The sequence below is a fragment of the Hemitrygon akajei genome, chromosome 32 (genome assembly GCF_048418815.1).
Source record: "Hemitrygon akajei chromosome 32, sHemAka1.3, whole genome shotgun sequence".
NCBI classification, from domain to species: domain Eukaryota; kingdom Metazoa; phylum Chordata; class Chondrichthyes; order Myliobatiformes; family Dasyatidae; genus Hemitrygon; species Hemitrygon akajei.
The window spans coordinates 20,333,330-20,350,177 of record NC_133155.1 but is presented as its reverse complement, the minus strand read 5'-3'; the positions used below and the strand labels follow the sequence as shown (position 1 = coordinate 20,350,177).

At 39.7% G+C, this 16,848-nt stretch overlaps 1 protein-coding gene across 2 annotated transcripts; it reads left to right on the top strand.

Annotated features, from left to right (window-relative positions):
• Positions 1 to 1,240: 1,240 nt before the first annotated feature.
• LOC140719808 (gap junction beta-4 protein-like) lies at positions 1,241 to 16,611 on the top strand. Of its 2 annotated transcripts, none has more exons than XM_073034705.1 (2): positions 1,241 to 1,355; positions 14,296 to 16,611. In XM_073034705.1, the coding sequence occupies exon 2, from the start codon at positions 14,309 to 14,311 to the stop codon at positions 15,107 to 15,109; it is 801 nt and encodes a 266-aa protein (XP_072890806.1). In that variant the 5' UTR covers positions 1,241 to 1,355; positions 14,296 to 14,308; the 3' UTR covers positions 15,110 to 16,611. The 2 variants fall into 2 exon arrangements, with proteins under 2 accessions (XP_072890806.1, XP_072890807.1); XM_073034706.1 differs by lacking the exon at positions 1,241 to 1,355 and adding an exon at positions 10,668 to 10,753.
• The last annotated feature ends 237 nt before the right edge of the window (positions 16,612 to 16,848 follow it).

Below are 16,848 nucleotides of genomic sequence, written 5' to 3'. Positions count from 1 at the left end.
GGTCCCAAAGAGGGCGCCAAGTCTGCTTCACCAGCAAGGGGAAAAGCCCGCGCGCGGGACGGGACTGTGAATACGCGCCCCCTACAGCATTCCCGCCCGGGGAGGGCGGGATCAGGAAGGCTTTAAAGTGAGGCCGCGAAGTTTGAATAAATCTCTTTTTGCAACTGCAGCTCACCGACTCCATGTCGTTATTTCAGCGCTGCGTGTAGCACACCGCCACAGAAGTAGATATAACGGTGGTGTTTAAGAGACTTTGAATGTACAAGGTATGGAGGGATTTGGGTCATGCACAGGCAGAAGAGATTTAGCTTAAAAATGAGAATGTTTCTAGATGCTGGAAATCCAAAGCAACACACACAAAATGCTGGAGGAACTCAGCAGGCCAGGCAGCATCTATCCAAATGAATAAACAGTCAACGTTTCTGGCCAAGAGCTTTCTTCAGGATCGAAATGGAAGGGAGAAGATGCCGGAATAAAAATGTGGGGGCAGGGAAGGAGGCTAGCTACAAGGTGTTAGGTGAAGTCAAGTGGGTGGAAATCATAAAGGGCTGGAGAAGAAGGAATCTAGTAGGAGTCGAGAGTGGACCATAGGAGAAAGGGAAGCAGGAGGGGTCCCGGGGGAAGTGATAGGCAGGTGAGAAGAAGTAAAGTGGGAAATAGAAGGAGGGGAGGGAAGGAAAATTAGTGTTTAATTTAGCATTGTGACTGTTTTGCCTAGGTACCTTATAATTTCTTATAATCCAAGATATTTCAATGAAGTTGGCTCTTGGCCTCCTGCAAAAATGCACAGCCTGTCTTATCTTTCTCCATAACTCAAGTTTCCAACCACTTCGTTCAGTTGTGTTGCCGCACTGTAACGGTAAATTTTGCTAATGTCTGCCTATTTGCAAGACATGGGAAGTGGGTCTCATTTTCCACACTTCCACTGCGAACGTTTCATGCTCGAGAGCAGTGTTGCACACCTGGGATAGGTTGGAAAATGGCCTCTTTTTTGCAGATGTTTAATATAAGGACCATTCAGCTGAAAGCTTTGCTGAAGGAGCTGATAGTGACTCAAAACTCAGCTTCTAAAAATACACAGAATTCTAATCTGTGTCTCGCAGTAGAAGTGAATAATGTTGGATTGACCTCGGTTTCTCAAGAGGCAAAGTAGCCTGAATGTCTTCCTACATCCTGTTCACAAAGAAATTCTGTCGATTTGAAAGTTTGCCCCACCCCTGAGCTTCAAGCCAGGGCACAACGCATGATAGATTCCTCAGATAAAATTACACAGGCAGATGAGTTTAAGGTTGTGACAACACCCAGGGAGGTACACTGAATTGCTGGGAAAACATCTGCTGATTTTACCATTGCAGGTATGTGAAAATCTGTACTTAAATGTGTTAAACTTAACAAAAACAGAATGCAAAGAATGTCAGGGTAAATGTTGAAATCAGAACCTTCCAGTCAAAGTAGAACTTTGAAATATCAAGGAACAGCAAAAAGAAACTTTGTTGAGAATTGGTCTTCATCCAAATAGGTACGAACTGATTAAACTTTAATTATTCATTCTGAGGGCAGTATAGGAATTAATTTTGAACTGGGCATTCAGCATAAAAATTTATAACTTAATACTATTTGTTTTACTGGACAATGTGGAAAACTGGATTTCATGGAAGCTGGTGCTACAAATTTCTTCATGCTATTCCTTTCCGCATCTCATAGATTAAGTAGGATTATGACAATCGCTGATACATAATTAATGTCTAAATGAAGTCTCGGAAAGAGATGGAATGATAAAAGCCAGATATTTTTAATTGTTAGTCCTTTTCTAACAGGGGGTTCCCAACGTGGGGTCCACAGACTCCTCAGTTAATGATAAGGATCCATGGCATAAAACAGGTTAGGAATTCTCACATTAGAATGTAAATGGTAAGCATTTTTGATGCACAGCCTTTCTAATTTTATAAAGCTTTAGGAATGAATTGCCTTCAGTCAAAGTTTTCTTAGATTGAATATGAAATCATGTCAATTGAATAACTGATTAAATTGCTCAAAGTTTTTTTTTCTGTCATATATTTTTGTGGTAACCTGTTTTGTTTTTAAAAGATCTCTCTGCAGGATAACAGGTCAGCCATGTGTCCAACCAGCACATAATTTATGATCCATCTCTTCTCCAGCCCCTGTTCTAGCTAATAAATGCTTTCTCCCTATAATGTTCAATAAGGTTGGGAATTAAACCAGTTTACTGAAAAGGTAGTCAAGAGTTTTAAAGAATATGGTTTCAAAGCAAATTTTGCTTTGTCCTTTGCTGAAAGCTATTCCAAACTGGGATGCATGATTAAGAAGTTATGAGCAAGCCAGTTAAGTAAACAGATACATAGCAGTTGAGTTCAGTAGTTAATGCAGTCCATTTTGACAAAAAGAACATGGAATGAAACTATATCAAAAAAAAATAGAGGGACAGAGAACATAAGTAACAAGGCAGAAATAAACATCTGAAACCTGTTCTGCTATTCAGTATCATGCTTAATGCCCCACCTCATCCATCTTCCTGTCTGACCCCAAAATTTCTCAAGGGTAGAATAAAGCAGACTTTTCAAAGGTGAAGCATTCATAAAAGGAGCAATTGTGCTTCAGGACTTATATATATCAGAACAAAAAAAGTGAGCACCTGAATTCCTTCCTAATTTTATCACATTTTAAGATAGTTTTATCTATTTTGCCAGCTGCTCTTGGCAATTTGAGTGATGATTGCTTCCTTTTGTGACCATGTCAGTCTGAAAATGAACAAGACACATTGCTGACTGCATTTAAATTAAACCTTGTCATTGGGGAATGTCCGCCTTGAATGCATTTCCTTTCCATTCCAGATCATGTCAGATAATATGAAGTGTGTGTGTGTGTGTGTGTGTGTGTGTGTGTGTGTGTGTGTGTGTGTGTGTGTGTGTGTGTGTGTGTGTGTGTGTGTGTGTGTGTGTGTGTGTGTGTGTGTGTGTGTGTGTGTGTGTGTGTGTGTGTGTGTGTGTGTGTGTCCATAGTATTCCTCTATTTTGTTGGTCTACAAGGTAAGTTCAGGAATACTGCTACAAAAAGTAAACTCACTGAACAGAGTGCATTAATTCCTTAATAAAAAGGTAATACCACAGGCAGTAAAATAAAGCTTGATGCTGAAAGAATATTACCGATGGTTTTACATGATTCTGAGTGGGCTGAAACCACTTACTTGTAAAGATATAAACTCTGTCTGGAATCTATGACATTAATTGAGTTACCACATGCACAGAATTCTGGAAGACCTCAGCAAGGCCAGATCTATGGAGAGGAATAAAGAATTGACATTTCAGGTCTTGGCCCAAAACATCGACTGTTAATTCCCTTCCATATTTATTTCCTGACTTGCTGAGATCCTCCAGCATTTTGTGCATGTTGCTCAAGATCCCCAGCGTCAGCAGAAACTCCTGTGTTCGACATGAGTGGGTCTTGAGAATGCAGAATGTGCATTTGTCAAGCTCTGAAAGGAATTTAACTCCTGGTACTTTCTCATGTTCAGGCTCCAATTCCCACCCAAAGCTAACAGAGAAATCACTGCTTGGGATGGAAGCAGATATTTCTAGTGACTGTTAAGGAGAAAGGGTCTTTCATATCTTTGGAAAGTTACAGGACAAGCAAGCCCAAGGTCTCCTTCTGAGCCTTGGACTGCACCACTTTTTCCCTTGGTGTACATCTAAAAAGAAAACTTATTTACCCTATGGCCTGGTGTAAAAAAAAGCTCATTCTTTCTCTACACATCAGATCACATAGGCATCATCAGAGATAGAACAACATATTTAAGGCGGATCTTGCTAACTAAGATTGGATGTCCTTTCCACTTCTGTCCAGTTTTCTGTCCCAGATCTGCTTTCTTATGCTGACTAATTCTCTAATCAGGAGTTTGTTGCCACATGCACATACACATTCTCTTGGTAGAAGGGACTCCGAGGTTCTTAAAAACTCCAGAATCACTCAAAGTGCAACATTAAATTTATTCCAAATCTATTTTGTTAGAAATATAGAGTCATAGAAAAAGATGGCACTGAAACAAGCCCTTTAGACAATCTAGTTCGTGCCAAAACATGTAAACCCAATGACCTGTACCCAGACCATAGTCGTCCATACCCTTACCTATCCAACCGTCTTGTAAACGTTGAAATCGAGCTCACATTCATCAGTTACACTGGCAGAACTTTCCACACTCTCATGACGCTCTGAGTGAAAATGTTTCCCCTTAAACTTTTCACCTTTCACCCTTAACCCATGACCTCTGATTGTAGATCCAGCCAACCTTAGTGGAAAATGCCTGCTTGCATTTATCCTATCTATACACGTCATAATTTTGTATACTTCTGCCAAATCTCCCCTTAATCTTCAACTTTCCAAGGAATAAAATCCTAACCTATTCAATATTTCCTTATAACTCAGGTCCTCCAGACCTGGCAATATCCTTGTAAATTTTCTCTGTACTCTTTCAAACTTATTTACTTCTTTCCTGTAGGTAGGTAACAAAAACTCCACATAATACTCGAAATTAGGCCTCAATAAAGTGTTATGCAACTTCAACATAACATCCCATCTCCTGTACTCAATACAATGTGCCAAAAGCTTTCTTTATGACCCTATCTACCCGTGCTGCCACTTTCAATGAATTATGGACCTGTATTCCCAGATCCCTTTGTTCTACTACACTCCTCAGTGCGCTTCCGTTCACTGTGTGCACCCTACCTTGGTTGGTTCTACCAAAGTCCAACACCTCGCATTTATCTGCCTTGAGTTACATCTGCCATTTTTCAGACTATTTTGCCAGCTGGTCCGAATCCTGCTGCAAACCGTGATCGTCTTTCTCGATGTCCACTACACCACCAATCTTGGTGCCATCGATAAATTTGCTGATCCAGTTAACTACATTATTATCCAGATAATTGATATAGATGACAAACAGCAATGAACCCAGCAACAATCCCTGCGGCACTCCACTAGTTACAGGCCTCCAGTCAGAGAGACAACCATCTACTACCACTCTCCGGCTTCTCCCACAAAGGCAATGTCTAATCCAATTTACTACCTTATCTTGAATGCCTAGTGACTGAACCTTCTTTATCAAGCTTCCATGTGAGATCTTGTCAAATACCTTGTTAAAGTCCATCTAGACAACATCCATCATCAACTTTCCTGGCAATATCCTCAAAAAAAAACTCTGAGAGGTTTGTTAGACATGACATACCATGCACAAAATCATGCTGACTATCCCTAATCAGTCTATGTTTATCCAAATACTCATCTATCCAAAGCCTTAGAGTACCTTACAATAACTTTCCCACTACTGATGTCTGGCTCACCAGCCTATAACTTCCTGGTTTATCTTTAGTGCTTTTCTTAAACAGTGGAAAAAATATTAGCTATCCTCCAGCCCTCTGGTAGCTAATTCATGGGTTTCCATGAATTGAAAGGTTTATGTATTTATAATGAGTATGTGAAAGTATTTTAGCAATGGATATGATATATCCTAAAATTGCTCACAATACATACTGATATAAATTGTGATATAAATAGGTAGTTGGCTCAAGTTTCACTCTTACTCTCTCTGACGTACAGGTACAAAGTACTAGGAAAGCAACATTTGGACCACTTCATACAGTTCTGGACCCCTTGTTATGGGAACAATGTCATTAAACTGGAAATGGTGCCAAAAAAAAAGACTTACAAGGACATTACCAGGACTGGAAAGCTTAGTTATGAGGAGAGGCTAGATAGGCTATGACACTTTCTTCCCCTGCAGTATCAGAAAGTGAGGGGAACCTAATAAGAGGTGTGCAAAATCATGAGGGGTAGAGATAAGGTGAATAGCCAATGTATCCCCTCCAGGGCAAGGGTTTTTGAAACTGGAAGGCATAGGTTTAAAGAGAGAATGGAAAGATTTCAATGGGTCCTGAGGGGTGGCGCAATTATGGAACGAGCTACCAGAGAAAGTGGTATAGGAAGTATCAATTACATGTCAAGGGCATTTGGACAGTTCTATGGATAGGAAAGGTTTGAAGCAGGGGTTCCCATCCTTTTTTATGCCATGGACTAATACCATCAGTAAGGGGTCTGTGGACCCTAGGTTGTCAACCCCTGGTTTACAGACACATAGGTCAAATGTATGTAAATGGACTAGCTTATGAAGGGGCTCAGCCCAAAGTGTCAACTCTTTATTCCTCTCCATAGATGCTGCTTGATCTGATGAAAGGTCTTAGCCTGAAGGGTTGACTCTTCATTCTTCTCCATAGATGCTGCCTGACCTGCTGAGTTTCTCCAGCATTCTGTGGGACAAGCTTAGTTTGGCAATGCAATCAGCACAGACAAGATGTCCCTCTGCTGAATATCTCCCTGACTCTGTAACTCTTTATTTACTGCACAAGTCAGAGCAAATCCACTGCTTATGTTTAATATCAACAATGACAACTGCATGACAACAGATGATTAGCTTCAGAAATATTTGATCTATAGATTGCCCCGCATTGATATAATAAAAAAGATTAATGTAATTTCATCATATTGTTATGAAATAGAAAGCTTTATCTATCTTTGATGTATGAACTCTGCATCTGTCCTTGATCGAGATTCACAGATCTCTTTCTCTTAAAGTAGGGTTTTCAGCTCCTTATATACAGCTGGTCAGATAGATTTGTCAAATTTCGCACTCTATACAACTATCTTTATACACCCCATAAGCTGTAACTGGGCTGTTGCTTGTTTTGAGTTGGTTCAGAAACATGGTACTATCCAAGAATGCCTCATCAAATATTTGTGCCCTTGGTGCTCTAGAAGACCGAGAAAAAGAGATGCATGTGGAGTCTTTCTGCTTAGCACGAGCTGCTCAAACAGCTCATTGTACTACTCAGGCAGACTAATGGACCTCGGTGTCCAGTAATGTCATCCTCAGGCTGTTAAATCATTGGGTGAAGAGCAGAAATGAAGTCTGACTGAATGAATCTGATGTAGAATGAATCAAATGCATATTGCAAACCATACTTTATTAAAATATGTTCTAAGGTAGTAATGAGTTGAAAACTGATAACAATTGGACCACACAAGAGATACTGAGTTAATTTCTAAGTGGCCAACATGGATCTGCCAGACTCAATTCTTTGGTAACTAGGTCCCTTTCAACATCACCAATGTACTAGCTGCTCTGTATTGTCAGAACATTGACAGATATCTTCATTCTAAAATGTCCTTCCATAAGCTTATTGTCTCTTCATCACAATAGTCAGGGTAGACTGCAGGAAACTTCGAGGGAGAGGGAGAGGGAGAGTCACTGACAGCATTTAAGAAATGTCTTGAGAAACCTGTAAATTGCCCAGGCATGGAAAGGCACATGCCAAGTCTTAGAAGGGTTGATCTGCACCAGTAGATGTAATGACCTGTTTCTAAGCTGTATGAATGTATCATTTTATGTCTATAATTTCTTCAAGCCATTTGACCCTTTGAGATACTGTCACTTTTCAGTTGCTTCCCGAGTACCCCATAGTCTAATCATCCCCCTCCCCTTTTTAGTGATGTGTCAACCTGCCAAGGCCCAGCACTCTGCAGTTCAGTATTAAGCCTTTCATCCTCTATTTACTCCTCTAAAGGTATACTTAAAGCCAGTCTTTTTGATAAAGCTTTTCCTTAATCTCACATAATACCCCTTTATGCCGTTTATTTTTGATAATACTTGAGGGAAATTTACTACGCAAAAATTTGGACCTATTTGACACCTTTTTATGTGTTATATTTGCACAAAAACCAGTCTCCGTCCAATAATTGGTGATACCATTGATTTCCAGGTCAATTCCTGACTGCAGGAAAATTGGCCTGGATGCTCCTGGGTGTAGTGCACCTGAACATATCTGCCAGTTTCTCATTTGCAGCACATCTCTTGGTGAGGAAAGAGACCACATTGAAGATAGTCTATCGAAATTGTCAGTCATATCTCCAAACCACAAACCGCGATCTTCAATTGCAATAAGAAACAAACCTCACAGCACATCAGCAAAGAGATAAGAATAAACAGACCCCCACTAGGGTTGGAGACAAGATACTTCAAATGCTGGAAAATGGAACAGAAAGCAAACTGCTGGAGGAATTCAGCGAGTCAGGAAATAGACAGTCATCGTTTTGGGTTCAGACCCTTCATCTGGATGCTGTCCCTCTTGTAGTTGGTTTCCTGCCACACTTTGCTTGGCTCACAACACTGCCAGACTTGTTCTTTAGCGTTGCATGCTTGCCCACTCACATCACGGACAAAGATGGTAGCATCTAAGTCCACAATGCTGCCAGCATTGGATCCTTGATTAGCTCTCACGTTGCAATGGTAGAAGAGTCAATTGGATTGATCCATCATGTGATCCTTCTCTGTTCCCATACTTTCCCTCACCTTCATGTCTGCTATTCTGTACCTGCCCTGGAAGCTGAGGCTACTTGACCAACTTCCCAGCAGTCTGTGCAGCAAAGACATGATAGATGCAAGCTCAGTTCTCAGCTGCTGTTAGAAATACACAAATAAAGTCTTTACACATGATTTGAGTGGAAAATCACCTTAACAATTTATAATTGATTTTCCACCACTTTCTGATTGTACTTTCAAGAACCGTTTGATAACCTAGCTTGAGATGTTTTCATTAGTGGGAGAGAAACATAGCATTTAAAACTGATCCTTCTCAGAAACTTCTTCTGTCAGAGAATGAATCTCTGGAATTCTTTGCCCTAAAGGGTGGTGGAGACCCTTTAAATTTGACATGGTAAATATTTGAAAGATCAAGAAATTAAAGGCTATGGGGAACTAGCGCAGAAAAGGAGTTGATGTCAGCACAAATCAGCCATGATCACATTGAATGAAAGACAGGATCAAGGGGCCAGTGGCCTAAAACTTCCCTATTTTCTTGTGTTCTTGAGCATGTAGGCATGCTCAAGAGATTCAATTGTTCAGACCAAACATCAGAATAGGGAAGAAATGTGATCTAATTGACTTTGACCATGGAATAATTGTTGATGCAAGACGATGTGGTTTGAATATCACACAAACTGCTGATCTCTTGGGATTTTCATGCACAACTGCCTCTAGGGTTTACAGAGAACAGTGCGATAAACTAAAACACCCAGTGAGTGGCAGTTCTGTAGGTGAAAACACCTTGTTAATGGCAAACAATGCACACAAAATGCTGGGGGATCTCAGCAGATCAGGCAGCATCTATGGAAAAAGGTAAACAGTTTATGTTTCGGCCTGAGACCATTCTTCGGGTTAATGAGAGGTTAAAGGAGAGTGATCAGACTGGTTCGAGCTGACAGGAAGCAATAGTAACTCAATTAACCACACATTACAACAGCGATGTGCAGAAAAGCATCTGTGAACACACAACACGTTAAACCTTGAAGTGATTAGACGATAGTAGCAGAAGACCATAAACATACACTCAGTAACCACGAGGTACCTAATAATGTGGCCACTGAGTGAATATAAATACAAAGTGCCATTTGCAAGCAAGAGTTCCCACAGAATAAATGCATTACTTTTAAATTGATCTTCACATGAATAAATTTCTCTGCAGATCTTCTCTGTGCCAAGTAGAAATCCCAGGGGTATTTGCTTCCATTTTGGTTGAGCAAGATGACTTGCTGAAACTTGGGTTGCCATAGTTTTAAACCACAGGGCGTTGAGCTGTAAACCAATTTGACGAATAGAAATTTTGGAAAGAAGAAAGGCAGTGATTGTTGTGATAGATCAACTAGATTGCCATAAATCTCAGGAACAAGACTTGCTAATGCCCAACAAGATATGATATGCTCTGCAGAACCGAGGAAATATTCATGCGCTGATATAAGCTGTTTAATGCAGCCAAGAATTTACAACATGTTGGGACAACAGAAGTATCTAACCTACTTTTATATTGGAAGAATTACAGTTCAGATTCTGAGAGGCTAAGATTGAAATTGAGATGTTTCCACTACTAACTATCTATGCACCCCAGTTTCTCTGTCCCACTGCTCTGGATTTGTTGATGTATGCTCAACCTCATTCATTATCACCACCTAGAATTCAATTGCAGTACAGTTGCAGTGAGAAAATGTGTATAAGTTAGCGCATATCTTATGGATACTAGAGGCCAAGCATTTGTTACCCATGTCAGATCTGACTGGACATTATTCACGCTATTGGACATTGACTGATAGGCAATGCAGATACTTTGAGGCTCAGCACTAACAAACTGCTTCCTGACCATCTCAGAGCTGAAACAAATTTGGCAGCTGGAAGAATCCCTCTTTGCACCCACCCTTGCCCTGCCCACTACCGCCACCAACCAGGTGGGGTTTCTGGGGAGAATTTTGTGAATAAATTTGTTTTTATTCCTAGAAACACTCCTTATTTGTAAAGTTTGCATTTTCACTATATTTCTAAATTATTGTCTTTAGTATAAGTTTTTTGTGGCATCCGTTAGTCTCGCGAGACCATGGATCTGCGCTTGGAAAGTCTACTGGAGTGTCCTCTCCAGGGCGCAGGCCTGGGCAAGGTTGTATGGAAGACCGGCAGTTGCCCATGCAGCCAGTCTCCCCTCTCCACGCCACCGAAGTTGTCCAAGGGAAGGGCAAGGGCCGATACAGCTTGGCACCGGTGTCGTTGCAGGAGTTGCCAGAATGAGGTTGAAGGCAACGTCGGACTGCCTTAGGGACTCCAGCTCCGGATTTGTCCTCAGGGTTTACTCCCGAAGCCTTTCCTGTGAGTGGGTATGGCCGCAAGGCAGCGGAGGTTTGAAATCAGAGTTTTCCCTCTCTAGTAGAGGGAGACTCTACTAGAGTTATTAGTACTAGTAAGTTCGATTAACTTACAAGAATTGCATTATATCGGTATAATATCAATTTTTACAATACAAATGTAAGGACAAAGCTTACACAACTAATCTGGTTATTTTTTAAACTTTACACTGTTATTAACTATTACAGTCATCTGATTTAAGCAGTCAATATTACATTATAAAACAAGGATGCACTAGAATTAAACTGCCAATCATTTCAAGGATTAAATTTACTTTTCATACAATTATTAATTTATTTTTTCTAAATTCTTTGCTCATTATTCTACTTAGTAGAACTCCAGAAATCTTTGCTCCCAGCCAAACCTTAGTTAATTCTGCTTCCAATGATTAACTTAGCTTTTTAATCAAAATATTAATTCCAAAAGGTTTAATCTTTTAAATTTCAGAAGCTCAGTAAATGCCTTCTGAACTTCCTTTCTGATTGGGTATTTGTGAAAGAATTACAATATATGAGTAAAACAGTCTGTTATATTAAGTATTCTAAAAACACCTTCACAGCAAGGTTGACATCATTCTACATATCAAATGCAGTCCTCTGCAATAGTCTTAGGCACATATATATAGTTAGGGTGCCTAAGACTTCTTCACAGTACTGTAGTAATTTTATGAACTGCACTGTACTGCTGTCACAAAAAAAAAACAAATTTCATTACTTATGTGAGTGATGATAAACCTGATTCTGATATGGGTCTCTATTGTGGACAGAGAGTTGGAAGAGGGCAGGCAGAGGGGAATAGTGGTTGGGAAAGGAGGAAGGGAGAGGGGCAAACCAGAGAGACATTCTGTAATGGTCAATAAACCAATTATTGGGAATGAAATGACCTTGCCTATTGTCTCAGAACTGGGTGTGTTTGCACCCGTGGCAAACCACACCTATGACACTCCTTCTCTGCCACCTGTCCCACACCCCTCCCGTGGTGCTCCACCTTCGCCTTTCCAACATCAGATTTACAAAATCACTTTACAATGTCAAATGCAGTACTGTGCAAATTCCTCTAATTAATACATTTATAAGCCCGATTTATAAAGCACTCTGCCACAGGAACTAGATCCTTCTATTCATCTTGTTCATATCTCTCATGACTTTGTACATATTCTGCTAGACTCCTCTGTCAGAAGAACCCCATCCAGCCACATCAGACTCTCCTCGTAACTATAATTCTCCAGTTCTGGCATCATTCCTGTATGCCTCCTCTTCACCTATTCTACTCAGTGACGTCTTTTCTGCAGTAGGCTAACCAGAACTATACACTATTAGTATTGTGACCTCCGCCCCAGACCACCCTATTCTTATCTTCTATGCCTCAAGTGATAAAATTTCAACTGATATCCACCTTATTTACCTCTTCAGTTAGAGGCTGATAAATTCTTCATTAGTCAGGGCACAAAGGGGTACCCGGGAGAGGGCAGGAGATTGGGATTGAGAGGGGGAGCAGATCAGCCACGATGAAATGGTGGGGTGGGCTCAATGCGCCAAATGGCCTAGTTTTGCGCCTATATCTTACAGAATTTTTATGGATTTTTTCAATTACCTTCAGAGTTTGTGAGCATGCACTTAGAGGTCTCATTGCTTCTTCAGAAATTTTTTAGTATCCCGTCATTTACCTCGCTCTCCCCAGATGTTCATATTTCCCAGGACTGAATTCTTTCCACAATTTTTATCACTTCTGTATCCATCTCACCAATCCATGGATAGCTTTCTGCTACATCATCAACATCAGCGAGAACAGGCTCAATATGTTTAAAACAGGGCTAGAGCTGAAAACAAGAAAAATGTGTAGTACAGCATCATAGAGCAGACAGTGTTGGTCAAGGCAGTGGTGAAGTTTGAAGTTAACCTGCAGCATTTAACTAAACTTCAGCAGCTGAACTTAATTTAATTAACCAACTGAAGTTAATAATTTGATTAACACGGAGCTAATTAAATAGAGGAAATGATGGGAGGAAAGAAGTTTCATTGGGAGCTTACAAGCAAAATGACAATGCCCTTGGTAATTATCAGTGATGTTGTTCCATGCTAAGACACTGGCACTCAAATTGCATGCATTGTAAGTCATCGGGTAGGGCGTACATTAACTGCGTTGTTTGCTTCATAAGGCAGCCACGGACTTTAGAATTGACACATTGTCTGGGACAGGAGGTGTGACTGTGAGTTACCAAGTACAATGAACCATGAGGTAGTACTGCAAGAGCCTCAGTCCCTGTAGTTGTCCAATAGAATTGAGGTTCTTGCAACTTTCCCTCACCAAACCCATGCTGATAGTCCATTGGTCCTAACTAAGTGCTAATTTATGCTATTCCCAGAATTTTTCCAACTATTTGCTAATGACCACTGTTACACAGAGGAGACTGAATTGTTTCTTTCTGCCTTTTTGAACAATTGTCTGTCGTCCTACCCTCTGGTATAATAATGGTAGTGAGTGAAGAATAGAAAGTGATCATTGAGCCCTGTTTAAACGATTTCCTTGCTTTTTTTTTTATAAAGAATTTCAGATACGTTTTACTCAGTTCTGATGAGTTACTCTCTTTTTAATCTCTTAATATGCATCACTCTCTATCTATTTATCATTTCTGTGTGTTACTTGGATTTCCAGCATAAGCAAGTTTTCTCTTTCTTGTGACATTTAACTATCTTCCTTCTTAATGTCTTTTCATACACAGTTTCTTAGAATAGAAGACAAATATAAAGAATACACCTGGAGCTAAACACGTGTCTTTTATGCCACCTCTGCATGCTAATTGATATCTTTATATAAATGTGTATGTGTGTATTTGTGTGAGTGTGTGCGTGCGTGTATGTGTGTGCATCTGAGAATGTGTGCATAGAGTACAAACTTGGCTTTTTCACCATTTTGCTTCCCTGTATTTTTCTGCATGCTGTCTATATTTTTCTACATATTTTTCTATACACGTTCTATATATTTTTCTATTAGCTTTTCCAGGAACCAATCGTACATTGCTGAATTTTCAGCATTTCTCACAATTGTCTCTTTTGCCAATTCCTCGTCCAAAGGGGCAGTGAAACTTGACGGTAAACCTCAGCTGATGAGGTTGGAGATGGTAACTGGGTCAGAGCTCCACTCAATGTTAAAATTTGGAAGTTCTGTCAAGGGTGATTAACTGATTGATTGGATATTGTTGTTTCTGGATATCATTTAACTTCTGGAGTCACTACTGAAACCTAGATAGAAGAAGAGGCCTTACAAATAGAGAAAATGTCTTGGAAATGAAAGCCATTTCAAAATGCAACCTAGTTTTATCATTGCTTTTCAACTGAACTCTCAATCAATCATTTAGTAATGTGATCCTTGGGAAACAGGAATATTTTGATATATCACTTTTTAAAAAATAGTTTAAACCTTTTATTTTCTAGAATGTTTTTTTGCTTTTGTTTCTATTTATTAATCTTCTGTTGTATTTTGTTTCCTTTTATGTATTATTGAAGATTTTCAGGCACAATGAATTGGGCTTTTCTTCAAGGTCTCCTCAGTGGGGTGAATAGATACTCGACAGGGTTCGGCCGGATATGGCTGTCTGTCGTCTTCCTCTTCCGAGTGCTGGTGTATGTGGTGGCAGCAGAAAAAGTCTGGGGTGATGACCAAAAAGACTTTGAATGCAACACCAAGCAGCCCGGCTGTGAAAATGTTTGCTTTGACCACTTTTTCCCGGTCTCGCACATTCGGCTTTGGGCGCTCCAGCTCATATTCGTCTCCACTCCATCCCTGCTGGTGGTCATGCACGTAGCTTACAGAGAAGAGAGGGAGAGGAAGAACAAGAACAAATACGGTGAGAACTGTCATACTCTTTACCAAGACACAGGGAAGAAGAAAGGAGGACTGTGGTGGACTTACATAATCAGCCTTGTGTGCAAAGCAGCAATTGATATAGGGTTCCTGTACATACTTCATAACATATATAAAAACTTTGACTTGCCTCGTCTGGTTAAATGTAAACTGGATCCCTGCCCCAATACCGTTGACTGCTTCATTGCCAGACCCACTGAGAAAAGAATCTTCACTTTATTTATGGTTGTCACTTCAGGCATCTGTGTTCTCTTAAATGTTTCTGAATTTCTGTACCTTGTAACCAAGAGAATCATAACTGAGTGCTGTAGGACAGGGCGACGACGACACACAAACTGCAGCACAAAAAATTCAATGACCTTGTTTGACAAATCCTCTGAAGCAGCTTACAATTTTGAGAGCAAGGCTTACCGTGCAAACCAAAATTCAAATGCGATCCTTCACTTGGATTCATAAGCCAGAAATCGGGTCTACAATTATCCTCATTTGAATATGCAGAACTTTTTAAACATTGGCAATAGCAATAGTGATATACATTGTATTTTTCTTTGTCTTATACTTAACAGAGCTTAACAAGCTATGCTTTACCATTGGCTCTCAAGCTCCAATAATGAAGGTCATATCATTTTGCTATGAAGTTTCATCACATTCAGTGGATCTGCAAATCTTACCCCTAGCCTCTGCTGTCAGTCAAACTAAAGCACTTTGAGCATTTTAAATGAGCAAATGACTGTTCAATGTCTGTTTAAATTTGTTTGGCTATATTTGAGACAGTAGGCCCATATTAAGAACTTCCGGACTCCCAAAACGGAGGGTACATTATTAACAATAATGTAGAAAATGGGCAAAGTAATTAGGAAAATTAAATTATAGTAGAGGATAATACATTTCAGGAATAACTTACTACCAAAGAACATTTTGATAAACAATATAAGCAAACCGGAAAGTAAATGCTAAACAATCACCTTGTCAAACAAGGGTTATTCCCCATCATTGCTAACTGGTGTTACATTTCCAAGTCCCTCATCATCAGAATGATGGGAGTTACTGTGACAAAGAACTCAGTTTTACCAAACACATCAATGCTATGATGACTGGAGCAAGGTAGAGGCTAGTTATTCTGATAGCACAGAACCATTTCATCCACTTCAAGGCACCTATCAGGTGTCTTATGGAATACTCTGCAGCAGGCTGGATGAGTACAGCCTCAGCAAGATTCTGGGATTGAAAAGCTTGTCATATGAGGAGTGTTCAATAGCTCTGGGTCTCTAGTCACTGCAATATTGTCAGTGATTTGTGGTGCTCGATAATGCATTATTTACTGCAGAAATAATTCAACATAACTTAATATGTAACCTGGGATATGCATATTTTATATGCTTTATGTGCACATACACAGTGGTAGATACTTTCTTCATTTTACTAAGGAGAGTATATATTAGCTTCATTTAAGGTCTTAAAAACTTGTTTTCAATTTCATGTCCAGAGAAGATGCTGAAAGGTTGCTGGCTTATACTAAATATCTGCATGAATTGCGCAATAACATCAAAGTTCTGAGCTATTGAAATGTTATTGAGACCTTGCCCTGGGCCACATGCTTGACTTAAATTCATTGCAACATGGGGAAGAAATAGATATGGTTAAATTCTTTGGATAATCTGATAAACTGTACTAACCAACCATTAACAGAGCTCAGTCACTTGGAGAAAACTAGCGATATAAACTCATCAACAAATGAACAACTGTCTTTATGATGGATTACAAGGAAATAGAGGAATTTTGCAAAAGAATGCTTAGAGGGTTTATTTCATGTTCCTGCTTGTACCAGGAACTTCATTCGTGTCAATAATACTTCTTTAAGGAATGCATTTGTTCTTTGTTTATTGTAAAAGTAAACCAGTGTATTTTAACTGATTTATATTACAATATGCCACATTAAAGATTTAAGATTTTTGTAAGTGTGTGGTTTAATTGGATTTTTATTCTCAGACATCAATGCTGCAAATTATGTATATTAGACCAGCTTGGATTTAAAGGTGTGAATTGAAATGATTAGTATTTTTCCAAGAGACGGTCTTATGTTTTTTTCCCTTTCCTGCAGGTTCCTCTATCTCAATATGACAGCCATGTTTTGAAGTCAAACAGTCTTCAAGTGATAACTAGACCTGCTCCTGTTTCTTATGTTCTTAAAGATA